Source organism: Pyricularia grisea, chromosome VI, assembly GCF_004355905.1.
Source record: "Pyricularia grisea strain NI907 chromosome VI, whole genome shotgun sequence".
Lineage (NCBI taxonomy): Eukaryota > Fungi > Ascomycota > Sordariomycetes > Magnaporthales > Pyriculariaceae > Pyricularia > Pyricularia grisea.
The window spans coordinates 974,340-991,647 of record NC_044974.1 but is presented as its reverse complement, the minus strand read 5'-3'; the positions used below and the strand labels follow the sequence as shown (position 1 = coordinate 991,647).

Below are 17,308 nucleotides of genomic sequence, written 5' to 3'. Positions count from 1 at the left end.
AAAAAAAAAAAAAAAAAAAAAAAAAAAAAAAAAAAAAAAAAAAAAAAAAAAAAAAAAAAAAAAAAAAAAAAAACTGCTGCGAATATTACACTGCCAATCTCCCATATTAGATCGCACAAACAGTGGCAGGAAAATCCTCCAATCACCCAACAGGCTACCTGGCGCTCCTTTAAGCCATTCGCAGTTAAACAAAAGTCGAAAAAGAAAAAGGAAAAGATGCAAAAAACACTGCTCACTACCAGGGTCGAACTGGCGACCTTCGCATTACATGATATGTTGATTAAACATATTAGTACGACGCTCTAACCAACTGAGCTAAGCGAGCTGAGCTGTTGTTGAAGGAAGGAGCTTGGGTTGGCACTGTGTACGCATTGCACCTGCCCGTTGTGATGTTCAATTTGGTGGGGCATTTCTATCCAAAATATGCCAGACATGCAGCAGACAGCGAGCAAACCAACCACCTCTAGCTAATTGGTAAAGGTAGGTTGAACATGTGACTCTTGGAAGAAGGGGACGGGCTTGACTTTGCAAATTGTTCTACAGAGATTGGCTAGACTATCATAGCTTGTATAGTTGCTTGGTTCCCCTTTATCTTGTAGAAACTGCCTCGGTTGCAGGGTGGTATAACGAGGTATGACCGAGGTTTTGGGGGTTTAGAAGGCTGGGGGTTTAGAAGGCCGAAGTGAAGACATGCTGTAACCATTTGCTGATTCAGGGAAATCATCGTTACCAGAACTCTGGCTCAAGCATCTAATCTACCTAGTCAAGGTGACAGACATATTTTCTTTTTGGCAAAATGCATCTGTCAGTGTCAGACTTTGTTGTGTATTGATTAACCCCTGCGATTGCGTGATGCTGGACTTGGGTCATAGATGTTGTAAATGGAGTCGCCAAGAGCATGTTTGTGGATACTCCCAACATCAAGCGGCTTGAATCGGTAGTCGGGGGGTTGTATGCTGGATATTAATATGGATACCCATGTTTGACTTACATGATTTGACAAGTTCAATCTGCAGTAAATCGATTCACGTACCAACTTCAAGAAATGCCGCCTGTTTTGGTTGTTGATATCGATGTTTCTATTTTCTTCTGTGTAAAGTTGTAAAAATACCAATGCTGTGAACCGAATATGCGGAAAAACAAAAGAAAATAAAAATGAAGGACAAAAGAAATAACGCCTCTTCGCTAAACTCCAGAGAATCACCCATATTACTCTAGATAGTCAGTCTATCAGAAGATTTGTAGTCAGTTTCTCATGCAGCTAACCCAAACACCCTCTTGAACCTCCGCCAGACCTCAGCAGCCATGGCATCCCGTCCACTCCGGGTCCTCTGCACCGCATCCCTGTTCTCGTGAGCCCTCCTGAGTAGATACTTCATGCACTCGCCCGTGGTGCCCCAGACGAGGTACTTGTACGATTTGACGGCCGCGGCATCCTTCTCGCAGGCGCTGGCGATCAAATCGCAGCTGACCTCGTCCGCCATGCCCTGCAGCTGCGCAAATGCCACCTCGGTGGTCCTGGCCTCGCCGCGCTTGATGATGTCGCGGCCCTTGCACACCGACTCGGAGTTGTGCGACGCCAGAACCATGTGAACCTCGGGGAACTCGCAACCCTCATCCTTGCCGGCTAGGGGTCCCTCCCAGCGCTGACGCAGGAGCGCGGCCGCCACGCCGTCGTAGCACGCATCCGTGTCGGCCTTGGTGTCGTGGATCAGGTGCCGCGGGTCCGAGCCGAGGTAGGCGCCGCGGACGAGCTTGGCTCCGACGGCAAATGGCTTACCCTCGGCGGCGCTCTTGGCCGCGGCGCGCAGGTGCGACGCCAGCACGGCCGGCGTGGCCTTGAGGTAGGCTTGGTAGGTGTTGTAGACGACGCAGCGGCCCGGTGCGTTGTGCTTGCGCATGTAGTGCATGGTCCATTCGTCGATACCGGCCTGCAGGGCTTGCTGCTCGGCGTCAAAGAGGAGTCGGACGCCGCGCGCGGCTGCCAGTTTGCAAATGTCGTCTATGGCTTCGGCGAGGGCGGGTGGTGGCGGGAGGTTTTCTGACAATGAAAAGAGAGCTTGTCTTCCTGCTCCCGTGAATCTATAATTACAAATTTTGCGTTGGTCAGCTTGATTTCAAAATGCAAATTTCGGCTTTCGACTTGACTTACTTGACAGAAACAAAATCGCCAGGGCTGACAAGTCTGACAGTCTCCATGGTCCCTTCTGCCCACGGGATAACCTCTTTTTGCGTACACTCCTCGGAAGCTTGGCCTTCAGTGCATGAGTGAAGTTCTTTTGTCTCCTTGTCGCTGAGGACAACCTCCTTTGCATATCCAAGCAAGACGCCGGTGAAACCAATCTTCTTTAGCCCGGCGATGGTTTGCCGAACCTCCAAAGGGTTCTCGCCTGCGCAAAATTGCGCGTAAAACGTCTTTTTCAATGCCCACCTCAATATGGGGTTTCGATCAGGGTTGAGTAATGGACTCTTGCTATGAGCCAATCCAGACATAATCGCCAGAGATGGACTGAGGAGTAGAGGCGAGGAAGAAACTGTTGTTACTGCCAAGGAGCGAAGGACAGTCTTTAGAGGTAAAACAGACAAGCAACTTCTATTTTTGACGGCAGCGGTGGCCATCTTGTCTGTTTGAGTTGGAGGCGGTACCAGTGCATCTGTGGATGTATTAAGTGATGTTGCAGCGGTGTTGTGCGTTGAGGATCTGGTAGAGGAAGAGTGTATTGTTCTAGAACTCGTCGAGTTCGTCCTCAGGAATTTTATTGAATTTATCGAACGTATTCCATTTTTGCGAGATCTTATCCGGTGAGGTGCGGCAGCAGCGACCCTGGAAACTTGACTTTCGCTGTGAGAAAAGGTGCAAAGCGCTCCGCCGCAACGGCGTAGCACCCTTTCAGAATGCATCAGTGGCGTAAGCTATAAGAATGATGCAAAAATAAGTCAATCGATTTCAGTGAAAATGGTCAGCAAGGTCGGCAAGGCAAGCAAGTAGCTGTGCAGCTGCGAAACAAGTGGTATTTTCGAATAACTGTCTAAACTGGAACTCAATGTAGTTACAGATAACAACAGCAGGGAGTTTATATATCAACAGATGAGAGGGGCTTATGCAGGGTAGCGTTTCCATGTCATAATCGCTAGGTAATCCTTAGAGTTCAGTCGCAAAACCGTTGCCTACCATCAGGAGGGTCGTTCCTGAGCTCCTATTTCGGAGCGGATGGCAACGGCTGCAAAAGACTAGGACAAAGCGCTTATCGCGGTGGTCTGGGCCTTCTTTGTTTTGGGGTTTTTTTTTGGTCTGCGGCTCGAGATTCGACCATGAAACCCAAAACCAACCCCCCCACGACGCATGCATGTGCATGGACGTTGCCGGATCTTTCCAGACAAAGAGTAGTAGCATTGGGTCGTCACGTGGATCTGATATGAAAATGACTTGATGAATGCCGTGTGTAGCCGGGGCCCACTGGCCGACCTAGTCAGTGGAAACCCACTTGCATAGCACGTTGGCCTGGAAGTTTTGCTAGTTTTGGAACAAGTTCTGGCGCCAATCCCTTCTCGATCTAAATTGGGTTCCTTTGTCTCCCTCGACTCCGTGCAGATTTTGCAACCATTGTTGCAGTGGGATCGTCCTAGAATTCTGACTGTATGACCGGTCCGATTACCCCGGGTTGGCAGATGTTGGTTGTATCTTGGAATTGCATAACTTGTTGACCTGTCGCATCCATGCAGTCTGCCATGCGCAGACGGTTAAAGTCCCGTATGTAGGCGAGCCTGCCAAGCTTTGACCATGTGATGCGGTCCGAAATCGCAAACGAGACTCAGCGCCACCTCCGTAACCATGATCTCACGGGGTTTAGCGGTACCGTAGAAGATACAAGCGTCACTTGATCTTTGAGATGGTCTCGAATCAGTCCGGAAAGCCGCTCTCGACTACTGGTGCATAGATTCCCGGCCAATCACCGACAGCCAAGCGCCGATGCCGAAGTAACGTTCCCAACTACCCTGCGGGCCGTCAGTCAATGCTCAACTCCTTGCTCCGTACTGCAGCATCGCGCGGAGCTAAGCTACCTTCCCCGCTCGAGATTGCAACTTATGTCGTTAATTAATAACAAGACTCGTCAATCGACCAGTCAAGTCATCGAATTAGAAACCCCCGAATTTCCAAGACGTTTTCGCACATATTCAACATAGCTGATCGGTCGGCCTCGTAGGAATCCGACCGCATCTTGAAGACCACCATAGGCAACTCCCGCTATCAGCGCCATCTTTGTTGTTCGAGCTGCCATCACCAACGGGAATCGATCTGCATGATAATGACCAGTCAATGAGCATTCCGCCAGTAAAGTTTGCAGTTCATATCACTCAAGTCAACCCCGCAAAATGGTTATCTGGCCTAAAGATAGGGAAGGGGTCTCTTAACTTACGCCATAGGCTAAATCCACCAGCGACTGTCACAGAAGCCAAGACCGTGTTGATGGCATCCGGGTAACCCCTCCACACGTCAAACATGTTTTCAATGGCGAACATGGCTGTAGTCCAAACGCTGATGCGTCCTCCCATTTTCAACCCTTCCTTGATGCTCGAAAATGCGACATGGTAGTTCTTGCTTTTGTGATATAGGAACCATCCCGGCGTGGTTGTGGGAAGCTTGTGTGCGTGTTCTGCCCTGAATCGAAGTCCTGCCATTTTACTGCCTTGTGCGATGCCCAGACACATGCCGACTCCGAACGAGAGAAACGAAGCGACGGGTATACGAATCGGCGCCGGCATTGATAGACGCGACTTTCTCCTCAACTCCTCAAGCTCCTCGGGTGTAAACTCTTTGCGTGGCCTGTCGGGTGTTCTGGATAGGTCATTGTCGGGTTTCGAGATTGCCTCTTTCGTCGCTCGTTCGGTCGCCATGGTCGACAAGGGATGCGAGGATGGTTGTGAATGCAGTTTGATCTTGAGAAATAGCAGACGTGGGAGCAGAGTGCTTCAATTCGTCAATTCGCAGTCACTGGCAATTGAAGGCTACGATCGGTTGATGAGCGGTGTATCTGATGTATTCCAGCTGCTTTCCAAATTAAGGCTTTAACATCGACTTTGGATTTTTTCCATCCAATCCATCCAACCCGACGCGTCTTCATGTTGGCCCAAGCTCCCCGGACCCTTCCACCCCAGCGCTATCCACAACCGTTCGGGAGTGGGGTCAGCGCTGAGCTTCAGTCCTTGGCGTCTGTTAATTGTCGACTGAATTTGCCCCGCCGTTGCTTCCATTACCAAGCGCGCGCGATCAATTGAGATTCAGTGACACAGGCTCTGATAAGTTAGGTACCGTCCTCTATCTTTTCAGGCGCCTAGTCAGTTTCCCTGTTGGCTTGGATTGTGTACTCGTTAAATCTTTGCATCCAAATTCGAGCTCAGGATGGCAAGTCAATTTATTCATTTCATAATAACACTGAGCATCATTGACGTCACACTAACCCTCGCAACAGGCACCAAAAAAGACAAAGTCCGGAGAGATTGACCTCTCGCTGCGCTTCAGATTCGGGATACACACCATCTTCTTACTGGTGTCGCCCTTGACAACGTTTGACGACATCTCAGCTGAGCTACTATCCGCCATCCGTGAGCGCTACCCGCGCGGCCTCAGCTCCTCTAGGATTTCTCCAAACGACACTCCCATCCCAGGCGAGGGTGAAGAGGTCACGGTCGTGTACGGGGCGCTTGCGAGCAAACACCACCTCGAGTCGTGGCGCGACCTCAAGATCGAGGGTTCAGAGACGCCCATCAGCAAGAGCATCAGGGACGGGACCGACATTGCCTTTCTTGTGCGCACCCCGGACGAGGAGGATGACCCGGTCAAGTTTGTAGTTGAATGGCCTAGGTTGGACGATGATGACGAGGAAGAGGAGTAATGAGCTGGGGATGTGCTGGTATGAGATAAATTTGCTTCAGCATCTGGGGCAAGCCCTTTTTCACGACAGGAGTAGGAATGAAGGAATGATACCCGGGTTGACTTTGCATTTTACGGTGAATTCTCAAATTTGACACTTCAAAAAATAGCATAGAATCGTAGTAGATCCTCTATAAACGCCATCAGTCTGAGTTCTTCTCCAAAGATCTCATTTCCTCCCACTCTGTCTCCAGAATAGACATGCAAACCACGTCGTACCACTTTCGGTCGTGATAGTGCGCCTCCCTCAGCCGCCCGTCGACCTTAAGCCCTAGCTTCCGGTAAACCGCATGAGCTCGATGATTGTACCCGATGCTCTCTACCCTTACGCTGTGCATCCGGGCGAAGCGGAAGGTCCAGTCGATTGCCCACTTGACCGCCTCGGTGCCGTACCCTTTGTTCTGGAATTGGTTGGCGATCATGATGCCCAGCCTGGCGTTGCCATTGTGCTTCATGTCAAACGGCAGTGCGTGGTCCCCTAGATTGATGCAAAGATAACCGATCGGGATTGGATTCTCTCCGAGCTGCTCTATATAGGGGGTGGCTTGGCAGTCGTCTGCGTGCTTTGTGCCGTTGCGTTGCTGCGTGTCGGAGGCTTCTGCATCCCCATCTGGGCTTGGTTGGAGGCAGATGATGACGGACAAGAGAGACTTCTCGATCATCGCAACCATGCCGGCCGAGGACTGCGTGCTCGGTGGTACGACTAGGGTTGGATAGGAAAGCACATGGTTGAGGGGATCGCTCTCGATGCTCTGGTGGATGAAGGCCGCGTCGCTGCTCTCAACTCCGCGGAACAGAAGGCGTCTTGTTTTAAAGAGGTTTTCGTTTCCCTTGATAGCTTCCATTTCTTGTATGTTAGTCTTGATTCGTTGAGTTTGTGTATCCGCAGGGACACACAGAGCACGACTCTGAAGGTGTGCGAGTCCATGCCTGATAAATGCTTCTAGAACCCTGTTATCCCCATCGTATTGTAAAGATCACAAGGGCGCCAACTAGCTCAATGTGGCAATGAGCGACAATGCCATGTGCTCTCAACACATTAATGGACTCCATAAGGGCCAGATTGGTGTGATGACTACTACTCTTCTTTCCTGTCTTGCGTACCGCTTCGCCACTTACTGGCCGTTGACCTTTGTCAGAGGGGTGAATGATGTTGGTCTCAAGCTACCCTTGCCACAATTTTCACGTCATTTGGAGCTTTTGGAGGAGGCTTTTGCTAGCCAAGGTTCCCAAGGAGCTGTTGGGGTCGAAAAAAAAGGCTTGGTTCCGTGCGACAAAGAACAACAATACCAAGGGGCTAAAGAGAACAATAGGAAGAGCCAAGAAACACCCTCTGGAGCCCTCGTGATAAACTGCCAAAAAAAGGTTCATTTACGATCTTGGCAGACATGATTTGATACACCTAACATAATGCCTTGTCTTTGGATTGCCACCACCGTGGGTGAAGGCAGACCAATGACTTGCTGCAAAGCACCATCACCAATATAGCCAAGCTCTGTTCTTTGATGGTTCATATTTCCTAAATGGGTCATTTGATCGTTTCCAGTTTTGTGACTTAGGGGGGCAGTTATCTGTTTATTTTCATCTCGGTTCTGCCTGTTGTCACTAATAGGCCGCGAAGCTAGCAGGTTGTGATAAATTTCCAGCGTGGGGGGTGGTTCGCAGCCCATGGATCAAAGTTTTCCTTAGATAGCAACATTTCGTGATGAATAAGATAAGATTTACTGTCTGGTTCAAATATAAGGAGAATAGGATAACTGATTTATTATCCTGCAGGCCAGGAAAGCTACGGGTAACGACAGAGTTCAACAGCTGGTTTTTATTCCCGTTCCTTGGAAAAATTACCAAGATTATTTGTATTTGCTCATTCGTTTATTGATTTCGAGCCCTGCATGTCAAAGAGGCCTTCCTGTAGCCCCACGTTTACCAAAGGCCTGGAGATGCGGTGAATCCTTCTGGTCGACATTTCCGTTTCGGCGCTGCTGCCCATCAAGTCGCTGATCCACGATTCCACCTGTGACCTGTCGTCGGCGATCGCATGGACAGTCTGGCGCTGGATTCGATTTTTGTTTCTTTGCTTTTTTTTTTTTTTTTTAAAAAAAAAAAAAAAAAAAAAAAAAAAAAAGAAAAAGTAAACAAAGGAGTAATCACTGCGAACCTCTTATACCAGGAGTGGAAAATCGAGGATTATGCCGTGTAACACCTACACAAACCCTGGGTCTCACGAGTTTTGATTGTGGCTACACTATCAACCCTACAAACACTTTGGAAATGCCTGGACTCTGGAGGATTGTGTAGTAGTGGTTGGCTTTGTCGCACTTCAACGCCACATTTTGGAATTTATTTCACGTTGTTTTTGCTACCCCAGCCTTTATTGTCGAACTAAGAAGTTGACATTTGGTTGCCTCACTTTTTTTTTTTTAAATAGGATTCGGATTGCTTCATGAAATGGGTCAGGAAAAGACGAATATAAAACTAAAAGGTGGAAAAACTAAAAATGGGCAGACCTCAAACTCTGTCTCTGGGCATATCAATTAGTGATAAAGTGAAAGTTATTAATAATAGTTTCTGACTTTGTTATTATTTGATTACCTTTTACTTTTTACGTATTTTGTATTTGTTATGGGCAGATTTGATAGCACCTAGATTATAGCGTACAGCCCCGAGGGATTGGGCTTTGAGAATCCTTGGGCTAGCGTTACGTAAACGTTATTTACACGCAGCTTAAAACGACTCCTATAACCTTAGGCATTGAAGGCCATCCTGAATTCTTAAGGGACAGTTTATAATCCTAGTACTGGTATAACTAATATTGTCGTGAAATATTATACGCTCTTCATTGCCATGTTCTTATTGCTATCGTATGTTTAGCCGATATATTATCCAGGCCGTGATGGAATTTAGTTTTCTTTGCTTGTGAACTTTAAGGTTTATATAAAATGTATATTATTTTATTAAATTGAAGTATAATTAATTTAATTATCCTGTAAATGGATTATATAACGTGTAAATAAAAGTGAAAATAACGCATGCGGTAAACACAAATAAATAAATCGAACGCAGTTTTTAATATTTGATATTTTCGTTACTTAAAATGATATTAAACTAATCGTTTTCGAAAACAATACCTTCGTCTTTATCAGAAGGATTTCTTGCCTTTGCAAATCTCGTTGTTCTTATACCTTGTTAATTATAAGGAATTACCAAACCTATAATACTATTGTTTACCGCTTATTTACCTTAGTTTTCTTTCCAACAACATTTTACAGCTTTTACAACTCGTAACCTTCTTATATCTTTTCTTCAATATTTACGATCATATCGAGAAACGAAAAGGTCCCTTTCGCGCTCCCCGACTTTGAACCTTGACGTTTCGGTCGGGGGAGATGCCGTTTCAAGCTTATAGAGGACTGTACCCCTTATTTTTTGGGACGAGATTGTCCACCGCATGGCTATGCCATTGTACCAGGACATGTAACCCCTGCAGTTGTTATGAGAACGCTCGGCATGCCATATGGTGTTTGATTAACTGCTTATTTATTGTAGCTGGTCCAATGTAACGAAAGGTAGTAGTGCAAGGCTCGTTTGTCTACTTCCGCGCGAGTTGCGTTCGGCACGTGTATGTGTATTTTTTTCTTGTATCTCTTTTTGGCCTTCGATTTTGGTATTCGAGCTAATATTGCTTTGCAGTTCTGCTCATGTTTAAAAGCTCATTTGGGAAATGTTTTGTTAAAACACGCTCCATGACGGCTTCTCCGTGTTTTTTTTCTGCAATTGTGGTGGCCATAGTAACAGGTTGCCGGGGTTCCAGCTCTCAGAGGAGGGTTGATAATTCTGCTGCTGTCTGTAAAATGCAAAACTGAAGGATGTGATGGGTAAGGAGCGGCTGGTGAAACCTGTGATCATCATGAAAATTAAAGGCTTAAGGTAGGAGGGCTCCCAGAACCCGAGAACCTCCTGCTAGAAACATTGATCCAAAAAGAGAGTTTAACAGACATGCTGAGGTAAGTGAACAATTATATACACTTAAGTTATAGGCCGGGGGAATTTCCCCTGGTTGCCTTGTGGGTCAATATTGTAAAAAAGAAAACTTCCCTTAAAATGGTCTGTATCGATACTTGTCAAAGAAACAGTAGCTAAATTACCGAAAATGGCGTATGGACTAAGCAAGTCCCCAGCAGGGTGAATACACCAGGGATGCAGTACTACAGATTCGGCGCAGAACAGGCAAAATACAATTCGCAATCAGCAGCACGACTGCCTTGCTTCATTACACGTCGTCCAGGGCTGTTTTCCAGTAATTCTCGTCTGCCACTGCCCCCAGACATCATCTTGACCATCGGTAGACTCCAGGGACAAACTCTGGGTTATGGAAATATCGAGATTGAGGTGCACGTTCTGCCACGTTGTTCGCATATCTCGTCTCCAACACTGGTCGTGGGCTTCGAGATTCTACTACTTGTTAACTAGCGCGGTGAGTTTCAAGCTCGCACTGCTGGCCACGAGATAATCCAATCCAGTAAGATGAGAAATCTCCGGCGTGTGTGGTCATTTCACTGCGGTGCTGTTGTAATCAGGAGACCAATTCGTTCCAATGGCGTCGCAGATGGATGCGGCTGAGCATCCCCTAGCCTGAGACTATGTGGCGCTGGTACAGGCGCAAGCTTGCTCGTATTGGTTCTTCTTCGTCTGCAAATCATGTAACAAAAATCCAGGTGCTTAAGCGGAAGCCTTGAGGGAGCCGAGATTGAGGCACAAGGATATGGTAGACAGATATTATCCAGGTGGATATCTGAGCAGAGGCAGGTAGGTATGTGGGTTGAAGGTAACTAGCTACTCAAATTACCTATGTAGATAGCCAAGGTACCTAGATGGTACCCAATTTGAACTACATGGCAGTCTCACTGACATGGATGACGTCGACAAAAACGTGAACAACCATCAATTTGGATAGTCAAATCACTCAAGTGCTTTCTGCGAGTGCCGTTCCTTGCTCTCGATAACAAAGCTGTGTTTAAGGATACCACTCTCTTTGTTGCTATTTAGCCAGCCAGTGATCTTTTGTCAGGCTCGCGGCCATTAGATGGATACTCCAATCCATTGTTGTCTGATTACACTTGAAGGTGGGGATCCACGTAGATATGTGGACGGGCTGACGTGCAAGCTAGTCAGTACCCAGCTTCATTCTAGATACATCGTTCCTGAAAATATCGCCATTACTTTCAGTCTCCGGCTCTTGCGTACCGTTCTTCATGCTGAATTCAGGTTCCATCTTGACACCTGTCTCGGTTCGTTGCTCATACATACATCAGCAAGATGAGCTTGATTACCAGCCAATGTTAGCCTACGGAGGAAGTCCACCAAGTTTTATATTCGCATGATCATGGCAGCAGCAAGTAAGTATGGGGGGTGGAAAAGAGCAACGGTTTCTTTGAGGAATGATACAGACTTATCTTACACGCCTCAGTAACAGTTTCCAAGCGTTACGTGATCCAAAGAGTCTCGTCCGCTGTCGGTGAACCAAGCCAGTCTAGAAACCTTGATGTCACCTTTTACATCTCAGACTAGCCGTAGACATAAGTAGAAGGTAACAAAAAAAAACGCATCTGGTACATAGTTCATACGCATAATTTAACAATGAAAGCAAACCCGAGTAAGCTGTCGTTTCAATGGTCGGGCTGTGAATGGAGCCGCATGCAGGATCGTCTTTCAGGTCAGCCCAATTTATATTGGTTCATAGCCATAGTGATGTCCTGCTTCGCGTCTACAAGAAGAAAAGAAAAAAAAGGAAAGGGGAAGCATCAAATTGGCAACCATTTTGATTGGCTTGATAACCATCAACTACACTACCTCAGGGATCAGACCGATAGTTTCAGGAAACATGGACTGCAAGCAAGGCAGCAATGTCTCGAGGAGTACCCAGATATCAACACGTAGGTTGAAGAGGGGAGATGTTACAAACCAACTCATAGGGGACCAGGCGGGGCCGGGGTCACTCTATGGTCAAGGTAGCTGGGCTTTCTTTAACAGCAAGAACCAGCTGGCGGCCAGGTAATGTCAAACTGATAACAAGATGAAGAGCGGCTGAGGGTAACGCGTTTGTTGACGTGGGTCGTTGGATGCAAAGCCGCGAGGTGCAAAGCAAACAACCTGAGCGCGCCCACGTAAACTCCCAATTTTACCTTCCTCGTTCTCTCTCTCTCTTTTTTCTTTCAAACTGGTGGCCCACCGAACATTTCGAGGGAAGTCTGAACTTTTACTTCTCGGTAAACCTGACTGGTACGACAGTATCTTCTCTCATAAACTACTCGAACACCAAAGTTACTCCAAAGGCAGGGCTTTCAAGTCCAAGAATCGCAACACACATTGACCCAAATAAAAACAAGCTTGAAAATCCTTCTTTCTGGTAAGCTTGAAGCCGATATGGCCTCTTCCTTCCACCAAAGCTTAGAACATCGTGCCGAACTGACTGAGGCAGACGTTCGACTTGGTGCCCACCATCGTCAAGTCCAGACATTCTTGAGCTCGTTCTTGGTCAAGAGAACAGCAAAATACCAGCAGAAACAATGGATCCCGCAATCGCCAACCCGGAGACGCCAACCCCATCTACCAGCGCCACTCTAGGAGTTCCCAAGGTCTGCGATGTCTCCCTGGGGTACATCTCGCGTCTCCCCAACGACCCACAAACCCGGGCTCTCCAGGTCCCAGCTGAGTTCCGAGATGACGTAGAGGATACCGTCAACGGCCCTCACGGACACAACCACCTCTTCAAGTGGACCTTGGACTTTGTCCGGGGAGACCACGAAGCTGCGGACGCGCGCTTCCTTCGCAGGCAGTCGGAGCTAGTGGCAAGCCTCAGGACAGAAGAGGGACTGCTGGCCGGCGTCCAAGAGTCAATTGACGCGGATCTGGTCAGCGGGCAGGAAGAGAGCATGTTTGTCTCTCAGGGCAACAACAGCCTTACTGATGAGAAGCTGTACCGCGAAGCATCCGTCCGCTGGATCAAGCGGGAGCTCAATGCAACCAGCCATTTCTACATGCTGGCAAAGGCCATCGCCGGAACCAAGGCCCAGCAGATGGCGGCAGCCGCTGCCGCCACCGAGGGCATACAGCCTCAAGTAAATAGAGCGGACCCAACGCAGTACTCCCAAGCCGTCATGGAGGACATCTTCTCCGCCCTCTTCGGCACCGACCAAATTCCCCCGCTGCACCAGGTCGACAACACAGAGACCAACGCGCGGCTCGTGAACCAAATCGCCCAGTACCTCAACTCGGACCGGTTCGCCGGGTACCAGACCTTTGCACCCGACATTGGCATCAGCTACAACCGCGTCGAGGGTCTCACCGATGAGCTGCGCGGGATGGTGGGATACCACGCCCACAGCACCGAAGAGGAGGCGCGCAAGATCGTCATGATCACAAACATGATCCACAACAAGCGCTGGAACGAGCAGCAGGTGGAGCGCCTGGAGCTGGCTCACAAGGTCGCCTTCGTGGTCAAGACCCTTCGTCTGCAGGGCCAGGAGTACGAGGACTGGATCCAGGCCCATCCCGGTGCCCGGGCTGTCAGGGAAGCGATCGACATTGCGGCTGACGCCGAGGCTACGGTTCATTGGTCATCCGCCATGTAGCCATTTGCTATGGCAGATGAGGCTATCGGCAATATGAATTCATCCAGCACGAGTTTGACCTCGGACATGTGTAAATATGTGAGTATACATCCGCCTGTCACACGAATGCCCAGAACAAGTCAAGCTAATAATTTTACTTAACCCAGGTAGTAAAACTATCGGTCAATCACCTCTTTCTTCACTCTTCTCTTCTCTTTAATGCTGTATTCTATCCTTTCATTCTTTACTTTCTTCTTATCTTTTACATTTTCATCTCTTATGTCCTCTTATCCGAGACCATATGAACAGGAACTAGAGGACGCAACAGTGAACCTGGTGCAAATAACAAAGCCAAGAACTGGGAAGGTTGAGATCGATTTCGCAATAAATGCCAATCGAGATATGGACTTCACGTCAAGGGCTGCCTCAAACATTGAGTTTATCATTATAGTATTTGTTGTGTATTGAGGAAACGCCTATGTAGATTATCTGGGGTATAACGAAAGGATCAAACCACATGTGAACGCATAGATCGTCTCCTAGAAAAAAAAAGAAAACGAGAGAAAGAAAAAAAAAACAGACTGCCAAACCCCACCCTTAAAATCATAGCCATCTTAACAAGAGTCAGCCGGGCAGGCAATGTTTGTGCCGTAGCGGTCACCCGAAACGTTGGCGAGCTGCAGGACGGCACCAATGACACCACCCATTCCTTCGCCGGCGATGGCTCCGGCAGCGACAGCGTAGCCGTAGGTGTCCCAGCTTTGAGGGCGGTACTTGCGCCAGAAGTGAGCGAAGAGAGCGCCAGCCAGAGCGGCGTTGGTGAAGACCTGAATGGCGGGGAGAAAAATGAACTGTTAGTTTCAACAAATATTTGACGATTTTCTCAAAAAAAGTCTCGACTGGGCAACTTACAGGAGAGGGAATGACGAAACTGAGGGCGATGGCACCCCAGTTGGGCAGGTAGTCTCTGTACTTCTCACGGGAGCCGACGAGGTAGTAGTGGCGGAAGACGACCTGGGCGATGGAGAGGGCGCCGAGGAGGCAGGCGGTGATTCCGGAGCTCTTGGGGATGGAGATGGAGGGGTCGGTGACGGCCTGGGCAACGGCCTGCCAGGCGGCGACGGAGGGGGTAGCGAAGGCGCAGTGGTCCAAGTCGCCCTGGGTTTGGATGATACAGGGGTAGGCCGTGGCGAACAGGACGAACAATGCCGGGGCGATGAAGACGCTGAACACGCTGCCGACGGCCTGAGCAATCCACTGCTTGATGGGAGGGGTGCCAAGCAAGAATCCAACCCTGAAGTCGCTGGTGAGATCGGTAGCGACACCGGCGGCGCCACCAGCAACACTGGATGCGATGATGTTGATGCGCTGGGCGTCGGCCAGAGCGAAGCCAGCGCCCGAGGTGGTGCCACCAACAACGAGCTGGGCGGCTTTGCTGGCGGCTGTGAGAGGCGTCGTGTCGGTAACGGCTCCGATCTGGACAGCCAGGAAGGAGAAGATGAAGGATAGAAGTATGATGAGAATGGTCAAGCCGCCGCCGACTGGTGAAAGATGAAATGTGGTTAGTAAATGAGCCGTACAAGATAGTGAGTGGTTCATGTTTATTGCGGGACTTTCAAACTTACTGTTCCACTGGAAGTGAAGGACGATGATGGAAAGGATCAGTGAGGCGAGCAGGCCCGACGTCCACATCCAAGTCCGGACGCGGTCCTCGGGCTTGGCCGAGTCCTGGACGAGCTCAGAGCCGGAGTCCTCCGCATTGCCCTTTGCAGCCTGCGCGGCGAAGAAGGCGTTTTGCTTTCCGCGCTTGGCGAGAATGTCGTTGATGCCAATGCAGGTCTGGCGCCAGCCAGCCTTGAAAGCAACGCCAATGACCTTGTACTGGATGAAGAGCTCGGCCATGGAGCTGCACACCATGATCATGACACCGGGCCACAGGAGCCAGTAACGAGGCGAGGGCTTGCGCTTTCCAAGACCTGAAAGAGAGGCAAAGGAGTAGAGGCTGTCCCATTTAGGATCATCCGAGAGCTGTTGTTCGGGTAATGTCAGCTCCTGTTGATGTTTGGGACATGGAAAGATTGTTTTGATAACTCACCTGGATACCAATGCATTCCTCGTAGTGCACAAGGAGCGGGCCGATGAATCCCCAGGCCAGGAAGGAACCGGCAAACATGCTGAAGGCAGAGTTGAGACCGATAAGCATACCAGAGCCGATGAATGATGGCGTGACCTCAAAGTACCACCCCCATGACTCGATGTTGAGCGCCCAGGATGTGTAGCCGGACCAGATCTATAGCAAGTTAGCCATGTCCTGATCATGCAAGATTTTGAAATGAGGGATTGGATCTATCTACTAACGTGGAACCATGTGAAAAAGTGCCAATCGTAAAGAATGCCGATAGCGTAGTACGAAGCCACACGGTGAACGACGGCAGCTCCGAAGGTGATGAGAAGTCCCTTGAGCTTCTTCATGGCCTCGACACCTCCAGCAGCTCCAGCGTGCATTGAGCGGATGGTAAGAGCTGTGGCAGTTGGCGAAGGGAACAAAAGACGCAGCTCGCGGGCGACCTGGATGATGAAGAACTTTCGCAGGGGAGTGCTGAAGAAGAGACCGACGAAAGTGCAGACAATCGTGATGGTGAACATGCGGCCAATGTCGTCGATAGGAGACTTGCTCACTGCGGGGAGGATTGTGGTCAGTAAGCCTCGTCGCAAATCCGAGGAAGAAAAGAAGGTAGGGGGGGCGGCACTTACAGAGGCCCAGGCGGTACATGGCCGGCAGACCAGCAACGAAAATTCCGCTGATACCTCCGGCTCCGGTAGCGGCGGCTTGCACAATACTGTGGTTACCCTTATGTGTCAGTATTGGGATTTGATACAAGTACAACGCGCCATGTCAAGACGCTATCGAATTCGTCATGGAAAATAACTCCTGCTTACCTGTTCTCCTGAGGTCCAAAGAAGGAGTTGGTCGCCTTAGACAGGAACTTGAGGATACCGAAACCGAAGATAGCACCGAACATGTTGGCCGAAAAGGTGAAGCCGGTTTTGAGACCTATTGCGGGGGGGTTAGGAACTTGGATCTATGGCCATGTAAGCAGGCTGATACGCACCAAGGTACAAGTTCGAAGCACCGACGAGGGTTCCGAGTATGATTCCCACGACGACGGCACGGAAGGTAAGCGGGTTCGCCTCATGAGGAATCGACGGGTCCATGAGAAGGGGCTTGTAGAGATCCTGGAGAGACAGAGAGAGGTCAGAATGGTCAGTCACATCACCACCGGGCTTCCAAGACTTCTGAACAACATACCTCCTCCTCGATATCGGCCTCGTCAACATCGATGACGACCTTTTCATCCTTGAGCTCCCCCGGATGGCCAACAGCGGGCACGCCGTCGGCCGTGACGCTCTTCTCTGTGACTGCCATGGTCGCTGGTGGACTGCGTAGTCGTTTTCCTTTTGGATGGATTACGACGTCCTTGCCTGGCTGGCGAACAGGAATTTGACCTGAAGGGATGAAGGAAGAAAGGATGCCAAAATGAACAAAAAACGATTGCGAGACCCGGGGTATTTTAAGGGTCGATATCAGACGAAAGGTGCACCCGGGTCCAGGCGATGATAGTAGACTAGCCCCCCTTTCTGCAATCCACTCCCACGCCCCCTTACCCACCACCTTCCCGGCTTGGTCAAGCCTGCGTGCTGTCCCGCTAGCATAATCGTTGTTCTCCAGATTATCTGGGTGGGGATTGGCACGCGAGAATGCTGA

At 49.3% G+C, this 17,308-nt stretch overlaps 6 protein-coding genes across 6 annotated transcripts; 2 read left to right on the top strand and 4 right to left on the bottom strand.

Moving 5' to 3' along the window:
• Nucleotides 1–1,048: 1,048 nt before the first annotated feature.
• Nucleotides 1,049–3,018, bottom strand: PgNI_11422 (uncharacterized protein). Its single transcript, XM_031131389.1, has 2 exons — nucleotides 2,153–3,018; nucleotides 1,049–2,082 (listed from the first exon to the last, which is right to left on the bottom strand). The coding sequence occupies exons 1-2, from the start codon at nucleotides 2,899–2,901 to the stop codon at nucleotides 1,254–1,256; spliced, it is 1,578 nt and encodes a 525-aa protein (XP_030976850.1). The 5' UTR covers nucleotides 2,902–3,018; the 3' UTR covers nucleotides 1,049–1,253.
• Nucleotides 3,019–3,258: 240 nt separating this feature from the next.
• Nucleotides 3,259–5,150, bottom strand: PgNI_11421 (uncharacterized protein). Its single transcript, XM_031131388.1, has 2 exons — nucleotides 4,419–5,150; nucleotides 3,259–4,297 (listed from the first exon to the last, which is right to left on the bottom strand). The coding sequence occupies exons 1-2, from the start codon at nucleotides 4,894–4,896 to the stop codon at nucleotides 4,125–4,127; spliced, it is 651 nt and encodes a 216-aa protein (XP_030976851.1). The 5' UTR covers nucleotides 4,897–5,150; the 3' UTR covers nucleotides 3,259–4,124.
• On the top strand, nucleotides 5,122–5,894 carry PgNI_11420 (uncharacterized protein; the record flags this gene model as incomplete). Its single annotated transcript, XM_031131387.1, has 2 exons — nucleotides 5,122–5,184; nucleotides 5,472–5,894. The coding sequence occupies 2 exons, from the start codon at nucleotides 5,122–5,124 to the stop codon at nucleotides 5,892–5,894; spliced, it is 486 nt and encodes a 161-aa protein (XP_030976852.1).
• A 181-nt stretch (nucleotides 5,895–6,075) lies between these two features.
• Nucleotides 6,076–6,777, bottom strand: PgNI_11419 (uncharacterized protein; the record flags this gene model as incomplete). The annotated part of the gene is made up of 1 exon (XM_031131386.1): nucleotides 6,076–6,777. The coding sequence occupies one exon, from the start codon at nucleotides 6,775–6,777 to the stop codon at nucleotides 6,076–6,078; it is 702 nt and encodes a 233-aa protein (XP_030977040.1).
• Nucleotides 6,778–12,498: 5,721 nt separating this feature from the next.
• On the top strand, nucleotides 12,499–13,563 carry PgNI_11418 (uncharacterized protein; the record flags this gene model as incomplete). Its single annotated transcript, XM_031131385.1, has 1 exon — nucleotides 12,499–13,563. The coding sequence occupies one exon, from the start codon at nucleotides 12,499–12,501 to the stop codon at nucleotides 13,561–13,563; it is 1,065 nt and encodes a 354-aa protein (XP_030977039.1).
• Nucleotides 13,564–14,156: 593 nt separating this feature from the next.
• PgNI_11417 (uncharacterized protein) lies at nucleotides 14,157–16,969 on the bottom strand (the record flags this gene model as incomplete). Its single annotated transcript, XM_031131384.1, has 9 exons — nucleotides 14,157–14,369; nucleotides 14,455–15,083; nucleotides 15,168–15,594; nucleotides 15,638–15,832; nucleotides 15,901–16,220; nucleotides 16,297–16,382; nucleotides 16,483–16,597; nucleotides 16,656–16,779; nucleotides 16,853–16,969. 9 exons carry the CDS (start codon nucleotides 16,967–16,969, stop codon nucleotides 14,157–14,159), a joined length of 2,226 nt encoding a protein of 741 aa, XP_030977036.1.
• Between the last annotated feature and the right edge of the window lie 339 nt (nucleotides 16,970–17,308).

Excerpts from the sequence above, each read along its gene's own strand:
- PgNI_11421 (XM_031131388.1), bottom strand. The coding sequence starts at position 4,896 with ATGGCGACCGAACGAGCGACGAAAGAGGCAATCTCGAAACCCGACAAT. Across the intron at positions 4,298-4,418 it reads TGGTGGATTTAGCCTATGGC|ATCGATTCCCGTTGGTGATG; the intron begins GTAAGTTAAGAG and ends ATTATCATGCAG.
- PgNI_11422 (XM_031131389.1), bottom strand. The coding sequence starts at position 2,901 with ATGCATTCTGAAAGGGTGCTACGCCGTTGCGGCGGAGCGCTTTGCACC. Across the intron at positions 2,083-2,152 it reads GGCGATTTTGTTTCTGTCAA|ATTCACGGGAGCAGGAAGAC; the intron begins GTAAGTCAAGTC and ends TTGTAATTATAG.